This window comes from Oryzias latipes, chromosome 12, assembly GCF_053564925.1.
Source record: "Oryzias latipes strain Hd-rR chromosome 12, Olatipes_Hd-rR_3.1".
Lineage (NCBI taxonomy): Eukaryota > Metazoa > Chordata > Actinopteri > Beloniformes > Adrianichthyidae > Oryzias > Oryzias latipes.
Genome location: NC_136248.1, coordinates 5,847,143 through 5,863,958, shown reverse-complemented (window position 1 = coordinate 5,863,958; position 16,816 = coordinate 5,847,143). Strand labels below are relative to the sequence as shown.

At 42.0% G+C, this 16,816-nt stretch overlaps 1 protein-coding gene across 1 annotated transcript; it reads right to left on the bottom strand.

Annotated features, from left to right (window-relative positions):
* Positions 1-423: 423 nt before the first annotated feature.
* LOC101165905 (uncharacterized) lies at positions 424-3,561 on the bottom strand. Its single transcript, XM_004075095.5, has 3 exons — positions 3,291-3,561; positions 1,909-2,080; positions 424-1,686 (listed from the first exon to the last, which is right to left on the bottom strand). The coding sequence occupies exons 1-3, from the start codon at positions 3,510-3,512 to the stop codon at positions 464-466; spliced, it is 1,617 nt and encodes a 538-aa protein (XP_004075143.1). The 5' UTR covers positions 3,513-3,561; the 3' UTR covers positions 424-463.
* Between the last annotated feature and the right edge of the window lie 13,255 nt (positions 3,562-16,816).

Here is a 16,816-nt window from a genome sequence, read left to right as displayed (position 1 = left end):
GTGTGGGGGGTGTGTGTGTGCAGAGCAACCCCTACCCCATTTCCCATCATCCCTTTGTTGACACGCTGTCCCGCTAGTTTACAGTCCCTCATATCCCCAACCTAACGTTACAGTTGCAACAAAATTTAATCTGTCCAGCCGTATAATTTAGATCCAGATTCCAGCTCAGACGAGAAAAATAGACGTTCCTGGATCCATTTGTCTGTAGGTGGATGCATCGGAATAGAGCATCCATCCATTGTAGAAGCTACAACAGCTTGTAGCTTCTACAATGGATGGATGCTTCTACGTCTCACCTACAAGCTTTTTCCAGCAGCACTGATTCCATCTGCTATTGACTCACAACAATTTTAAAGGAGAAATAATCAGAAACCTTCATTTTCTTTTCATATGTCCTATATCATGACAAAAAGGCCACAAGAACATGTTAAAAACCATTGAACTGGTTCTTTAATGTAGCGAATCAGCATAGAGCAGAAACAGCTGCAGCAGCTTTGTCTCTTCCCTCGTCTTCTGCCAGGTGTCGCCTCTGGTGTTTCCTGAAGTCACACCTGTGGGTGAAGTCCTTCCCACAGGTGGAGCAGTGGAAGGGCGTTTCCCCGGTGTGGACTCGTGTGTGCAGCTTCAGACTGATTCTCTGGATGAAGCTCTTCCCGCAGACGTTGCAGCCGTACTTCTTCTCTCCGGCGTGAATCCTGCGGTGCACGTGCAGGTTACTGGGGTTGCTGAACTGCTTGTCACACTGATCGCAGGCGTACGGCTTTTCTCCCGTGTGGACGCTCATGTGATACTTTAGCTTGACGGCGGAGCTGAACTCCTTCCTGCAGACTCTGCAGGTGGGCTTCTGACCCGCTTTCCTCCCCGTGTGGATCCTCAGGTGGTTCTGCAGCGCGCTGGCGTGGCTGCAGCGCTTGCCGCAGGTCTCGCAGACGTACGGCCTCTCCCCGCTGTGGGTCAGCATGTGGTGCTTCAGAGCGCTGCGGTGACTGCAGCCTTTGCCGCAGACGTCGCAGGTGAAGGCCTTTTCTCCGCCCTCTTTGTTCAGGGGGCCGTCTTCATTCTGCACATGTATCACTCTGTGCACAGCTAGCGACGCGGCAGAGAGGAAGCGCTCGCCGCATGCTTCACAGACAAAGTCTCTGGCTCCAGAATGGAGGTTTTCGTGGTTGGCTAAAGTCTGTCGGCACTCGAAGGTCTCCGGACAAACGGAGCATTCAAAGGTCTTCTTCAGAGCACAGCACCTGTGGCGCTGAAACGCCCGCTCCCCCCAGAACTCCAGCTGGCACGCCGGGCACGTGTGCATCCTGGCTTTCTCCACAGCGTGTTTCTGCATGTGCCTCTGAAAACTAGACTTGTGGGCAAACCCCGTCCCGCACTGAGCACATCTGTGGAGCTTCTGCCCCGTGTGCGTCCTAGAATGTGCGGTCAGTCCCCGGAGAGCAGCGAAGCGTTTACCACACTGAGAGCAAAGGTGAGGTCGGCTGTGGATCAGGAAGTGTCTGTTCATCAGGCACTTTAGAGCAAACGTCTTGTCACACGTAGGGCATTGAAATCGTCCCACTGCCCTCTTCTCCTGACCCGTGACTTCTGAGTCTTCTGGGACGGTTTCTCCTTCACCTGAATCGGGAGGAGTGGTTTCAGCTGCAGACGTGGATCCACAGTCCGTCTGCGCAGACACGGCTGCAGCTGTATGAAGACAAGCAAGGCAGAACACAAAAGAACTGTGGTTACTCGGCTGCTGGTTCTTCATTCTGCAGCTCGTCTCACAGCAGAACACCACAAGAATAACCACCAGCACATCCATGCAGTCATGCAGTGTTGCATTCACACAGACATGTCACACAAGTGCAGCTCAGTTCTCAACTGTCAAAAGCATCCAGGTCCATTTTTTCTGTTTCTTGATCTTACTTCTTCTGGATGAGACCCTTTCCTGCACAGTTCTGCTTCTCCGTTTTCTTCTCATGTTTAGGCCTTTGCTCTGCTCTGCAAGGGAAACCTGACATTTTGATGCTTTCAGCATCTTCAGGATGCTCTCCACAGCATCTTTGGTCCACACTTCCATGAGGGATGCAAAGCGATCCTGTAAAGTAAAGGATGAGAATCGGACTTTCTTGTTGTTACAGCATAGAGACCAGGACTGAGGCGGCTCCAGGTCAGAACCTGCAAATACCTTCACCAACGTCTTTGTGCAGGTAGGAACTTATTTGATATTGTGATCATCTTAAGTTCTCTTTTTACCAATTTGATATATTTGATTAAATTCTTCTTCTTTTACTGATTAATATCTGTCTATTAAGGTTTATTTATTTACATTTCTGGTTATTTATCTGTTTGAACTTTTATTTATTAAATTCCTTTTACATTTTGTTTGTAACTCTGGCTCTTATACTCAGATCTGGGGGGGGGGGGTCCTGTGGTAGCAGATTGTGTGAAGTTGAGTTGGGGGGGTCACTGATGTGGACATGTCCCCAAAATATTGTTTCCCCACTTCAGTGCAAAGCCATATTTCTACATTGCATACTTTTTCTAACCATGGTGTGTGTGTGAGTGTGTGTGTGTGTGTGCATGCGTGTGTGAGTGTGGATGGGGGTGTCCTGGGCACTGTATGGGCCGTAGACAAAATATTTTTTTTTAATGTCTTGTCTTTTGTTTTTAAAATTGGATTTGTTTTTTATGTAAAGCACTTTGAGTAGCACGAGTTGGAAAAGTGCTTTAGAAATAAAGTTTGGTTTGATTTGAAGGAGAACGTGGAAGAACTGAGCCGCTCCTTCACAGACTTTAACTCCTTTTGCTGCAGGAAGAAGTGCTTTTACAGATCTTTCTTCCCGTCAGTTATTAAACTCTACAACACCTCATGGACAATGAGGATAATTATAATTATTGTTGTTGTTGTTATTTTTTAAGTGTATTTTTAATAATGTTATTAATTCTTAATCTTCTTTTTTAAATAGAGCTTTGGTATCAAGTTAATTTACTCTTAGATCAGTAAAGTTTTATTGCATTCTATAATAAACTGTAAACATGTAAACAAGCATGAATTTGTTAAAGTCGGAATTGACCCCTTTAACGCGAAGCGTCATCACTATGGCAACAGTCAAAAGAGCCTCTGGGTAACGTAGTTTATAATGGCAAAGTTAATTTTCTATTGCAACAGTAGTTTACCGAAAACTTTATGGCTGTTTCACGGGAGAAACGAAGTTGTTTGTCCAATATAATTTTCACACAGACAACGCGCATTTTCAGTGTCCCCGGGTTTTTTCTTCCTCTTTCTCTCCGTACGGGGCCCTCACCGTTATCTTTTGGAAAGACTGCCGGAAAGACTCGTCCTCCCGCCGGCTCTCCTCGCTCCCCGCAGCCGGAGCTGGAGCCGCAGCGGGGCCGGTCCAGACGTCAGCGGAACTCTGCTTCAGAAGCCTGCCCAGCTCTGCCACCGCCGCCCCCGCCAGACGCTCCATTACAGAACCAAGCTGACTCTGAAAGGTCTCCAGGCTGGACATGATGTTGGGTCGCATGTTCGTTTCAGCTCAACGAAGATTCCGTACTGCGCCTGCGCGTCGATTGAGTTCCTCCGTTTATGTCTTTGGCTTGTTTACACTCAACAGCGCCACCAAGTGGACCGGAGAGCAGAAGCTCCACGTTAAAAGCGCATGTGGCTGAAACAAAAACCTATTTTAACCACAGGAGACAACCTTTTTTAATACATCCTTTACTTCCTACTATGAAATAGGTTAATTTTAAGTCAAATTGATAAATATATCTTTGCAATTATTTTTTGGAATTGAATTTAGAATTTAGTATTTTGATGATATGTTATGTCCTTTTGTGTAAAAAAGATACTGAAACCCCAAAACATTCATTCATTCATTCATTCATTTTCTACCGTTTTTCCCTTTCGGGGTCACGGGGCTGCCGGAGCCTATCCCGGCCACTTGTGGGTGAAGGCAGGGGACAACCTGGACAGGTCACCAGTCTGTCGCAGGGTAGAATGTCCACAAACACACACCCATTCACTCTCACATTCACACCTAGGGACAATTTAGAGTTGCCAATCAACCTATGAAGCATGTTTTTCACCCAAAAACATAATTTTTATAATTTTAATTTGGGTAAAATTTATGGTTGTTCAGTAAATCCCTTAAAAATTGGAAAATAAGAAAACTATAAACTCGTAGCCAATGCTTTTTTCCTTTTCACTAATTTCCTTTTTTTCCCATTCTTTTTATTTCTTATTTATATGACTTTGAGTTGGCTTTGTTTGCTGTTTAGTCCTTGTTCCGTTTTTTATGTGGGAGGTTACATGAGAGACAACATGTTCTGTGACTTTAGATCTGTCAATAAAGGGGAGAAAAAAACATTCTTTTCTTTATATGTTTTAGTTTATCTCAAACAATGACACGATACAAATAGGCATGACTGTTCACAAGCAGCCTGTGGTACAGGTTACACCATGTCAGGATACGGAGGATGTGCAGTCGCTGCCGAACCTTCTTCACCATGATCCTGATGTTTGCGGACCAGGACAAGTCAGCAGAGATGCTGGTGCTCAGGACTCCATCAGAAACTGAAGTCATTTTATGGCTTTATTTTTCTTTATTTTTTCAGATTGCTGCATGAAAAAAGCCAGTGAAGTAATCTGAGGACTGCAGTGATGTGCACTTGTCTGGTTATTCCGGTTGGGTGTCATGCTGCAGCATTCAGGACTGTTTGGTAAATGATGAGTGACAGCATCTATTCAACAGATTTCACTCCCAGTTTCGAGATTACTGTGATGTAGGAAAGGTTTAGCTTTAAAAATGGTTTTCCATCACAGCAGAATGTTTTTTAGTTTCTGTCTTAGTAATGATAAATTGCAGGTAAAAGCTCTCGGACAGACGAGGTGACATTTAGAGCTCGGTGGTACCGCTCAATGAAGAAGGTAGAGGTATATCATCAGCTGAGAGAAGGACTAATAGCCTTGAAGTCAATTCAAAGTTGTGATGGACACCCCCCCCCTCCCCCCGCACACACATAATTTGTCGACCTTTTGTGTGACTTATTTTTTTTTGCCCATTTTACACACACACACAAAATGCATTAATTTTTTATACTCGTGTTACCAGGGTGTCAAACTTAGTCACACAAGGAGACTAAATCCAAAACACCTTCAGGTTGCGGGCCAAACAAGATAAAAATTTATTGAACACACTAAAGCTAAACTTTTAAACCTTTTAAAACTTGTGTTTTTTAACATGTATATAAATAACGACAGACAAGCATATTAATTCAGAATAAATCAAGATAAACCGTAAATAACATATAATATTTGCTCTCCATAAAAAGAAATTCCTGTCAAAATTAAACAAATATGAACATGATGCAGAACAAAACAAACAAAGCCTGAAAATACTAGAAATAAGAAATAACAAATCAAATCCTTCCATTTTCTTTGCTCTTTTGTCCGTTTTTTTAGAGCTGGACTCCTGGCATCATTTTTAGCAATAAGGTAATTTCTTCTTGGTGTGTGATGTCCGTGTGTCTTTGTGAAACATAACAAAGGGATTTCATTTGTTTCAAAACCTGTTATTGTGAATATCATTTTTAGGTCAAATGAAACATTAAAAACTAAATCATAGAAGTCATCACTGAGAATACTCCAAAAATATTTGGTATTTTCCTAATTTTATGCAACACAACAGTAAATATCCCCCAAAAAACCCTCTTTCTTTACTTTCATAAACAAATGATCTATTGTTTATTTATGATCTCATAAAGCGCAGCTGTTTTACTGCCTGCATTACCTGCTGTCTTTATGTCAAATAGGTTACTTACATCAACTAAATTACAGGAAATACGTAAAAAATACATTTTCTATGGAAAATAAAGACATGTAATAAAAATATCTACAATAGTTAATAAAAAATGACAGTGTAAGCATGAAATGAGTCATCTAAAGCCATGCTATTATCCAGGTATTGCGTGATCGAGGCTGAGCTCCATGCACCCTCCACCTCTCCCCTTTTTCTTCAAAAATTTTGCAACACCTTCTCAAAGACAGGAATGCGTGCAGCTGCGGGGGCGCGCCAATTCGCAAGTTTCAGGCCATAATGAACTCTGTAATATAATAAATAATAGAAAACCATTAGTTGCGCAGATTTGTTTTTCTTCCAAGCACTGAGTTGCCGCCCCCTTTGAATTTGCGCCCCGGCCAATTGCCCGTATGGCCCGTGCCCAAAACCGCTACTGGCTGCACACCTGACTCTCGTTCATTCATCAACCACAGCATACGTAAGTCCAGATGATGAAACATAAGTTTATTTTAAAGAAGCCAGCACAGTGATGTATAACATTTAAGCTATGTGACCAGAACCTCTTTTTTTAGGTGTGCATTATCACTTTTAATGCACACCCAGTAGCCAATCAGAATCAAGTAATTTTCCGGACCATGGTATAAAAGCTGTTAAGTAAACATACGATGAAGAGCTTTAAAAACAAGCAGAAAATGTTTGAACTGAATTCTGAGTTTGAAATCCTAAAATCATCCACACAGTGAACTGCTGTTTGATCCTGTGGTCAGTCACCTACCGTGGCTTTCCCTGTAACTGAAGTCATTTTATGGCTTGATTTTTCTTTATTTTTTTAGATTGCTGCATAAAAAAGCTAGTGAAGTAATCTGAGTACTGCAGTGATGTGCACTTGTCTGGTTATTCTGGTTGGCTGTCATGCTGCAGCATTCAGGACTATTTGGTTAAATAAAGAGGGACAGCATCTATTCAACAGATTTCAGTCCGAGTTTCGAGATCATTGTGACTTAGGAAAGGTTTAGCTTTAAAAAATGTTTTTCCATCACAGCAGAATGTTTTTTGTTTCTGTCTTAGTGCCGGTTTTACCCTGAATTTCTCCCCGGGCGAGAACCTCCCCAGGCGCCCCCCGACCCCCACCACGTTTATAAGAATTCTACACTGCATTAGAACAGTTTTCTTAACATAAAAATAAAAGACCATAAGCATGGCAAGGAAGAAAAATATTTAATAAAACACAATATTGAAAAAATAATTTGAATAATTATAAAGCACAAATCTTTAATCACACAAATAGCACGCCGACCGGCGAGGCGGGCCCGGAGGGCGGCCGGGAGGCCGCGCCGTCCGGCGAGGCGGGTCCAGAGGGCGGCCGGGAGGCCGCGCCGTCCGGCATTGAGAGTCCGACCAGTGAACGGCTGGCGGCTCAGGTTCAGGGTCTGCGGCAGGGGGCTCTGGTCCAGGGTCCGCGGAAGGGGGCTCGGGCCAGGCGACTGGAGCAGGGGGCTCGGGCCAGGCGACTGGAGCAGGGGGCTCGGGCCAGGCGTCTGGTGCAGGAAGGGGTTGGGGTGCATCCGGCACCCTCCTGTCCACCTCGCCCCTGTCCAGGACCCTCCTGGGAGCAGGAACGGGTCGTTGTGCATCCGGCACCTCCCTGTACAGGACCGTCCTGGGAGCAGGGATAGGTCGAGGTAATTCCAGCACCCTTTTGGACGCAGGGGTCCAACAGAGCCTGGTCCGTTCTGCCTCCAGGCAGAACCCTCTCAAGGCCCTCTCTGCTGGGCGCAGGTCTGGCTGGTCCATAATGTTACGGCAGGGGGGTTGAGGGGAAGCACCCAGGCGCAGAGAGGAGGGGAGGCAGGAGTTCCAGGGAAGATGGAGCTTTAATAAATAAACCAAAAACTACAAAACAAAACCACTGCAACAGGCAGGCAAAACTCGAAACTCGAAACACGAACCACACAAGAACTCGGGGTTTGACATAATATGGACCAGCACAGGAGGAAGGGAAAGACAAGACTTAAATACATACAAGGCAACAAGACACAGGTGGAAAAACTCAGGACTGATGGGGAAGGGTAAAACTCGAAACAACAACAAAACAGGAAATACTACAAAATAAAACAGGAAATCAAGGAACCAAACACAAAGAGACTGAAACCGTTACATTATGACCTGTTAAATTATGACCTGTTAAATTATGTTTTGTCACCATAGAGTTGCGGTAAATGGTAAATATTCATCTTTAAAACTACCAACAGATTTATGAAAATTCTATTGACTAATAATATAACTCAACATTTGTAAATAGATAGTTTTTATTTGGGCATTTCAAACAAAATTAACCCAAAAAGGCATGATTTTTATACCTTTATTAAAATTTAGGTTATAGAATGTCACCGTATGACTGACTTTTAAAAAAGTAGATTCCATCCCACGCCCTTGTAAAGGACCACCTGGTCACTTTACTCGGAAGCAACCCACACCCCTTTTAGTCACACATTTCCAGCAGGATACCGTGCAGTTGCAGCCAGGGGCCCCAATTCGCTACATGGTGGTGCTGTCGCAGTTTTTATTTTTAATTTTTCATCAAGCACTGAGCCGCGGCCCGCGACGTGGCCCCCATTCATTTTTGCGCCCCGGGCCATCGCCCGTATAGCCTGTGCCTAAAACCGCTACTGGTCTTAGTAATGATCAATATCAGGAACAGCTCTCGGACAGACAAGGTGACATTTAGAGCTTGGTGGTACCGCTCTATGAAGAAGGGAGAGGCAGATGATCAGCTGAGAGAAGGACTAGTAGCCTTCAAAGTTGTGTTGAACATGTTTGAAATGTTCTTACATCCTTTTGTTTCATCTTGAAAAGACGAAAGTATGCACTAGAATTATACAATCCCCTCCAAAAGAACAGAAACGGCAAGGTCAAGGCCTTTGTTTGTTAACTGCAAATTGTGTTTTCGGTTTAGACCACAGAGTGATGTTTTTCAGAAAAGAGTCAAAGCAATTGATCGGCCGGTTTGGAGGACGGTGCTTAGTGTTTTAGCAATTGGAAAAACTGTGAGTGACAATGGTTCAGAGTCAGTCAGGGTGCAGAACAGAATTTGCTTTAAGAAGAGGAAAGAAAACAAACAGACAAAATTACATTTAAAAAATCAGCAAGACTGCAAAAGGCAAACTGTGTTATAGCAAGGGTTGGTCCGCTAAATTGCAGGAGTAGATGGTGAAGCTCAGCTTACTCGGAGAGTCTCTGAACGTTGTCATGAACCCAGACATGGACACGTGCTTATCGATACCTTTGTATAGTTCTTCAAAGTAAATAAGCCATGAGGTTAAAAACTTTTGATGGTATGAGCGGCAAATTTAATGTGTGTATTGCATTTGACGTGAGCGTAGCATAAGAATTGTTTGTATAAAACAACTTCTGCTGTCGACATGGTAACAGACACAATACTTCCTCAGTGCCAGCTACATTCCCACCAAAATACCTTTTTAGTTTGAGCATTACTATTCGGCCCAGCTCAACTGGTAACACAGTTATCATGACTACTGTGGACAGGTTTTCCAAATTGGTTCATGCTGTGCCATTGCTGAAGTTACCACAAGCCAAAGAAATGACAGGGCTTATATCTCTACGTGTTCCAGCTGCATAGTCTTACTTAGAACACAGTGTCTGAGTTTGTAGGCTCCTTCTGGAAGGAATTCTACAAGCTGCTACGGATGAAGGCCAATCTGAGCTCCAGTCCGCCCCCCCCCCCAAACCATTGGCCAGATGGAGAAGTTCAAACAAGATCTGGAGACTACTTTATGGTTCATACGTGCCAAGAACCCGAGTACCTGATCGTCTCAACTTCTCGGGTCTGAACATTTTCTCATTTCCTTAATCTATGCACCATTTCTGTCCCCCTTCCAGGTGGCATGAAGTACCCGCTGGTACCGAGAAGCCAAAATCCCACTGAGAAATAAATCATTCTTGCTCTGCTACATTTTTTTTATAACATGTTCTCAATAACTATATTATTTGTTACATCATATTTTTATCTATAGTGCAAGTTATTCCAGTTATAAACTCACCAATCAGATGCCTCAATAAAAGCATGTGGTCTCACAACCAACACTCCAAACAAGAATAACTAAATCAACGGAAACATGTATAGACCTAGTGTTCTCTAATAAACAAGAAAGAATTTATAAAACTTACAATTTAGTCACTGGTCTATCTGATCGTAACTTAATTCTTTTTCAAGGAAACTACCCAAACATAGGTCCTTGTGCCCCTTTAATAAACCAGTGAAGCAGGTAAAAATACCACAAAGCGAAAATGAGAACTTAGAGACAACTTTGAAAGGAGTGAATTGGTCAGAAAACCTTTTGCATGACCAAGTGTATGAAAACTGTAAAGCATTTACTAAAATACTTCAGGATATATTGCTTCAATTTAAAAAACAGGTAAAAGCAAGGCACCAAAAAAAGTATCTGCCTTGGCTGAATGACAAAATCTGGAAACTGATGAAACAGAGAGATTAAAATTTTCATGAAAACTAAATCAACCTCAAAAATATTGCTGTTTACCTCACTAAGGAATAAAGTTACTGCAGAAATCGGACATGCTAAAGCTAATTTCTTCACCAATGCTATAATTAACTCAAAAGGTAATGCAAAAGAAGTCTGGACACACATTCATAAACTGGCGGGATGCTTTACTGCAACACGTAACATTAGTGAAATAAAATTAAAGGAAGGAGGGTCTATCCAATGACCCTTTAGATATTGCAAACGCCTTCAACACATATTTTGCGACCTCAGCCATAAACTTGACACAAACATTGTCTCCTGTTACAATTAAGCCTGTTGTAATGCCTGCTTCAGTAAAAGAACCATTGTTTAATGTAAGTCCAGTATCACAAGAACAAATCGGAAAAATACTTGGTGGTTTCAAAAATTCTAAAGCCGAAGATGCATTTGGCCTGAGAACATTAATTATAAAAACTCACAAAGAGTCACTGGTATTTCCTATTACTACCATAATCAACAAATCAATAAACTCAAGTACTTTTCCAGATCTCTGGAAAACATCAGTGATCACACCAATCCTTAAATCTGGAGATCCAACAGAAATAAGCAATTACAGATCGATAAGCATCTTGCCAGTCGTGTCTAAAGTGCTGGAAAAGTGTGTAGCAGAACAACTTACAGGACATCTTAACTATAGTTCTTATAACCTCCATCAAATGCAATTTGGATTTAGAAAGCATCACTCTACTGAAACAGCAGTCTGTTTTCTTCTAGAAAACGTAAAACTAAAGATTGACAGAGGAGGAGTTGTGGGAGCTGTGTTCCTTGACCTTAAGAAAGCTTTTGAAACAGTCAACAGGGAAATCTTAATCGAAAAATTACATCATTTTATTCTTTCACCCAGAACTATACTCTGGCTGGAATCTTACCTGACACGCAGGAAACAGCAGGTCAGAGTCAATAATACAACATCATCATGTGGAGAAAATCAACTAGGGTTACCCCAAGGCTCATCAGTATCCCCATTACTGTTCAGTCTTTACATTAATGACCTCCCTAGCTGCTGCCCACCTAATGTGCAGTGCCAGCTTTATGCAGATGATGCTGTCATCTATGTTCATGCTAGGGACAGATACCAAGGAGCTCAAGAACTCACATCAGCCATGAATAAGGTCTCAGAATGGCTCCAAAGATCCCAGCTGATTTTCAGTGTATCTAAAACCGTGTGCATGTATTTTTCCAAAAGCTCAACTAACCAAGACACCCCTCCGGTATTGATACATGGAACAGCAATACAAACAGTATATTTTAAACTGTGGGTAACTTGTTTCACTGCTTTTATGCTACTGAGCAGCCTTCTGCCCCATATAGTAGCTTGATTTAATGAGGAAGAGGGCAGTTCTGCTCCAGTCCAAATGTACTCTTAAGCATGTTTTAATCTCTTACCTATTTAACTACTTTAGTCCTTCGAAAGTTATAACTAAAATCTGTGAAAAAGAGAGAAGCAAGCTCTTAAAGGTTTGGTGGGTGGCTCTTAAAAGAGCCGTTGTGGATTCTGGAGCGGCCATGGGTCTGCTCCCTCTCCAGGAATGTGGATGATGGGGTCTCTGAGCCAGAGAGCCTCTCTGGAAAGGCTGTTGGCAGCAACCTATTTTCATCCCATCTTCAGTAATCACAGCCTCATCACTGCAGGTTCCTGTCATGCTGAGGACCTGATGAAGCTGTGGAGAACACAGGCATTTCACATTCTGCTCTGGAACTTCAATCAGGGGCTCAGGCATTCTTCAATCAGAATGCCTTTTGGATGTAGAGAGCATCCAAAAGGCATTCTTCAATCAGAATGCCTTTTGGATGTAGAGAGCATCCAAAAGGCATTCTTCTCAGCCGGGCTAGGGATAGGTCGTCGTTAAAGATGCACCTCTGTCGGGGTGGGAGGCGCTCAGGCAAGGACTACCCCATAGCAATTAAGGAAGAAACCACCAGACCAGCACTAACTAGTCGGGCTCCTTGGTGGGGCCCTGGTAACTCTTTATGGGGGTGTGGGGGTAAGTGGATCTAGGAATAAAAAGGTTTTTGTTTGAACCGCCCTTAGTCTGGCCCGTCTCCCAGGACCAGTTTGAGGTGGATCACCACCCGACTACCGGCTCCTGGGATCCTTTGGGGCACACAAACCCCTCCACCACGATAAGGTGGCGATTCAGGGAGGGGACATGAATCAGTCACAAGCCAATCACTAAGAATTATTGTGGGTAAACCGAAGGGCTCGGAGAAAACCCACAGGACTTATTTGGGTTCATTATCGATAAATTTTTGTGACTGATATCTATCTATCTATCTATCTATCTATCTATCTATCTATCTATCTATCTATCTATCTATCTATCTATCTATCTATCTATCTATCTATCTATCTATCTATCTATCTATCTATCAATTAGTAATTTATTATTTATTACTGTTAGTATTTTCTTCTTTTAATTATAGTTTTATTTTGTTAATATTATTAGAAGTTAATCTATTTATCTATAGATTATTTTATTATTTATTATAATTAATATTGTTTTTCTCTTATAATTATTATAATTATAGTTTTATTTTGTAAATATTTTTTAATATATTATTATTTACATTTATATTACATAATCCGTTTTTAATATTATAAATATTACTATTCATTGTTTGTACTTTTATATCTTTTTTTTTAAATCAGGGTTGCCTAAATTTAGCTTCTTATGGTCCTATTCCCGCCGGGAACCAGGAACCCTTTTTGGTAAGGCACCCTGATGATGTGCAAGTGCAGCTCTGTATTGTTGGAACCTGCTAGTTCTTTCTGTGATTACAGAGGTTTCCTCCAACACAGGCTGACTTGGTTGGTTTGGAGCAGGAAGCTCTCCTTGTGAAGCCACTGGCTTGTGGATATTATTAAAGTTATTTATCTATGTATCCATGTTTTTTTTGTTAATTAGTTGTTTATTATTAATTATATTGACAATGTGTTTTTTTTTATGATTGCAGTTTTATTTTTTTAATATTATTATTAACATTAATATATTATTATTTACATTTATATTACATAATCCGTTTTTTGGGGTTTTTTTATATTATTACTATTACTATTCTTTCTTTGTACTTTTATTACATATTTTTTTTTAAATCAGGGTTGCCTAAATTTAGTTTCTTAAGGTCCTAGACCCGCCGGGAACCAGGAACCCTTTTTGGTAAGGCACCCTGATGCTGTGCAAGTGCAGCTCTGTATTGTTGGAACCTGCTAGTTCTTTCTGTGATTACAGAGGTTTCCTCCAACACAGGCTGACTTGGTTGGTTTGGAGCAGGAAGCTCTCCTTGTGAAGCCACTGGCTTGTGGAAATTATTAAAGTTATTTATCTATGTATCCATATTTTTTTTGTTAATTAGTAGTTTACTATTAATTATATTGACAATGTGTTTTTTTTATAATTATAGTTTTAGTTTTTTTAATATTATTATTAACATTAATATATTATTATTTAAATTTATATTACATAATCTGTTTTTTTTTGGGGGGGGGGTTATATTATTCCTATTACTATTCTCTCTTTGTACTTTTATATCTGTTTTTTTTTTTGTTTGTTTTGTTTTGTTACCTTTATTACATTTTTTTTTTAAATCAGGGTTGCCTAATTTAGTTTCTTAAGGTCCTAGACCCGCTGGGAACCAGGAACCCTTTTTGGTAAGGCACCCTGATGCTTTGCAAGTGCAGCTCTGTATTGTTGGAACCTGGTAGTTCTTTCTGTGATTTCAGAGGTTTCCTCCAACACAGGCTGACTTGCTTGGTTTGGAGCAGGAAGCTCTCTTGGAGCAGCTCTGGCTGGAGTCCGAAGAGGGCGCCTCAAAGCAGCGTTCTGTGGTTCTTGTGCAGAGTTTGAGGCTTTGGCTTTTAGAACAGCGTTCTCAGCCAGAAGTGCTTCATGTTCTTTTTTTGCAGCTGCATATTTGACCTCCAGGTGTTTTTGGCCCAGAATTTCTGGATTGATCTTTTCTAAATCTTTGGTGAGGTTAAAATTTTGTTTCTTCAATTCTGCAATGCTGGTCTCCAGTTGTGTATATTCTGTGGCCAATCCTTCTAATTGTTCTTTCATGATTTCCAGATTTGTGTGTTCCTCCAAAAGGGATTTATTTATTTCTTGGACTTTGCTGATGGACTCTGTGGTTTCATTGAATTTTTCTGTCATTGGCCTGAAGTCCTCACATTGCTGAGAAAGAACTCTGATCTGCTGCTTTATTGTTTTGTATTCACTCTCCACAGCCTTTTTCTCAGCCTGCAGAGAGGAATACTGAAGCATCATCTCAGAGTCTTTCTCATTCTTTTTCTCCAGCTCTGTCATCTTTTCTTTCAGGATGGCGTTTTCTTTCTGCAGAGACTGGAACAAATCAGATTCTTCTTTGTACTTCTGTTCCAACTCATCTGGAGACACACCAAGGTTTGCGTGCCCTTTCCTTGTGTAGCTTTACTTTTAGAGTTGAGAACTCCGAGGTGAGGACTCTGTTTTGGGTTGAGACCGTTTGTTGTTCAGCTTTTAATGCAGCAAATGTTTCTTTTAAATCTTTGAGATTTTTGAGGTTCTCCTGAAGGTCTTTGACTTCTTTTGTGAAACGTTCATTTTCTTGTTTCAAAGGAAGGATGTGTGATTTGGCTTGAAGGTATTCTTGTTCTGATTGGATGAGTTGTTCCTGCTCTTTTTTCAGACTTTCCAGTGTCTTCAAGAGTTCAGCGTTGTTTTGTCTCAGTCCATTAAGGTTGATGGTAATGTCCTGGTGCTGCTGAACCCAAAGTTTCGCCTCCTCACACTGCACAGTGAGCTGGAGGATCTCAGTCTCAAGGCTGGAGTTCTCGTCTTCCAGAGACTTGGTTTGGATGAGGATGGAGGCATAGCGTTGTTTTGTTGCTGCCTCCTCCTCACGATGGCTTTGGAGGTTTTTGAGCTGGTTCTGGAGGGCAGTGTTTTTGTCCTGCAGTGTTTGGAGGCGATCCTTCTCGTCTTTGAGCTGAATTTCCAGAGATTCAAGGGCCACAAGGGTGGTTTGGACCCTGTGAACCTCTTTCAGTAGCTCACTGTTCTCCTGAATGAGAGCTTTGGCGGTGAGTTTGACTTGTATTAACTCGGTGGATAACACTTTAGTATCCTGAACTCTCGCCTGGAGTTCCTGGAGAGTTTCTTTGAGGGTGGTGTTGGTCTCTGTCAGGAGGTTGACTTTTTCCTGTTGGTTCTTGCAACGGTCCTCCAGGGGTTTTTGCTCCTGGATTTTCTTGTTGACACGTTGCAAGTCCTTTTCCAGCTTCTTTGTAAGTGTGGCGGCAGATTTCTTTGCCTGGCAGAGTCCAGAGAAGGTCTCTCTCAGATTTTTCTTGCCTTCCAGCTCAGCGGCGAGGGTTTGCAGCTGGTTGGTCAGCGAGCAATTTTCCTGGACTGTTTTCTGAAGTTTGGAAAGATTCTGTGTGAGGTAGCTCTCCTCAACCCCAAAATGTCCAAAATGGCGAAGGGACATTTTAAATATTGATTTTCAGGATAACTAAGAAAATCTTTAAAATGTTCTCGTGGATGGTAAAGAATGTATATGCAGTTTTTGTAACGTAGAAAAAAAACTGCGCGTTCCTTAGTTGGTCAAAGGTACCTGACGGGAATGCAAGGTTTTCGTAGCTGTGGAACAGAACGTATGCTCTCTGGTGGGAACCAAACGGGCAATAAATGAGAACTAGTTGAGGGTCCTATAAGGCAAAAACATGTGTGACATCACACAGTAAGCCCCCTCCCCCTTTCCCCCATGAAGATCATAGGCCTGGGCGGGGACATGCCCAGGCAAAGTCCTCTCGATGATAATGTCACACCTGGTAATATCCCTCATCATTTCTGACATCACCAAGAGTGACATCACTAAGGGTGACATCATCATGTGTGGCATGGCCCCTCCCCCCACTGTCTTTGGGTGTGAATGTGTGAGTTGCAGTCTGTGCAGGTTTTGTGGCCGTTACCATGACAACACAGCGTTCTAGAAAACAATTGAAACCAATTAAATAAAAGGCAAATGCTTTTATAAAGGCAATGGCTCCAACTAAGCATCCTGTGATCTGCCTCTTTCCCCTGGGATATCCAGTTGCTGAAAGTTGTCTGACTTCGTCTTCCCCTACAGCTGCGATTAATATTTCAGGATACAAATTATTCAGAAAAGACAAAGAAACAGAAAGAGAAGGGGGTATTTTGGTTTACATCAAAGATAATTTTAAATCTGAGTTAATTAGTTAGACCACAGCTAACCAGGCTAACACTGCATCTGGCTTGGCTCTCACCCCAGCTAAACAGGTTCCCTCATCATCTACAGCTAAGTGGGCTCTCACCCCAGCTCCTTGAGCTACAGTTGCAGCTAATCAGTCCTCCTCCACCTCAGCTCCCCATGACACAATTATTGGATACCGGTAATACTGTCTAACACAAAAGAACATTGTTTCACAAGTTCATCGTCAACAACAGTCGCAGAAAAGTTTTCTGCAAT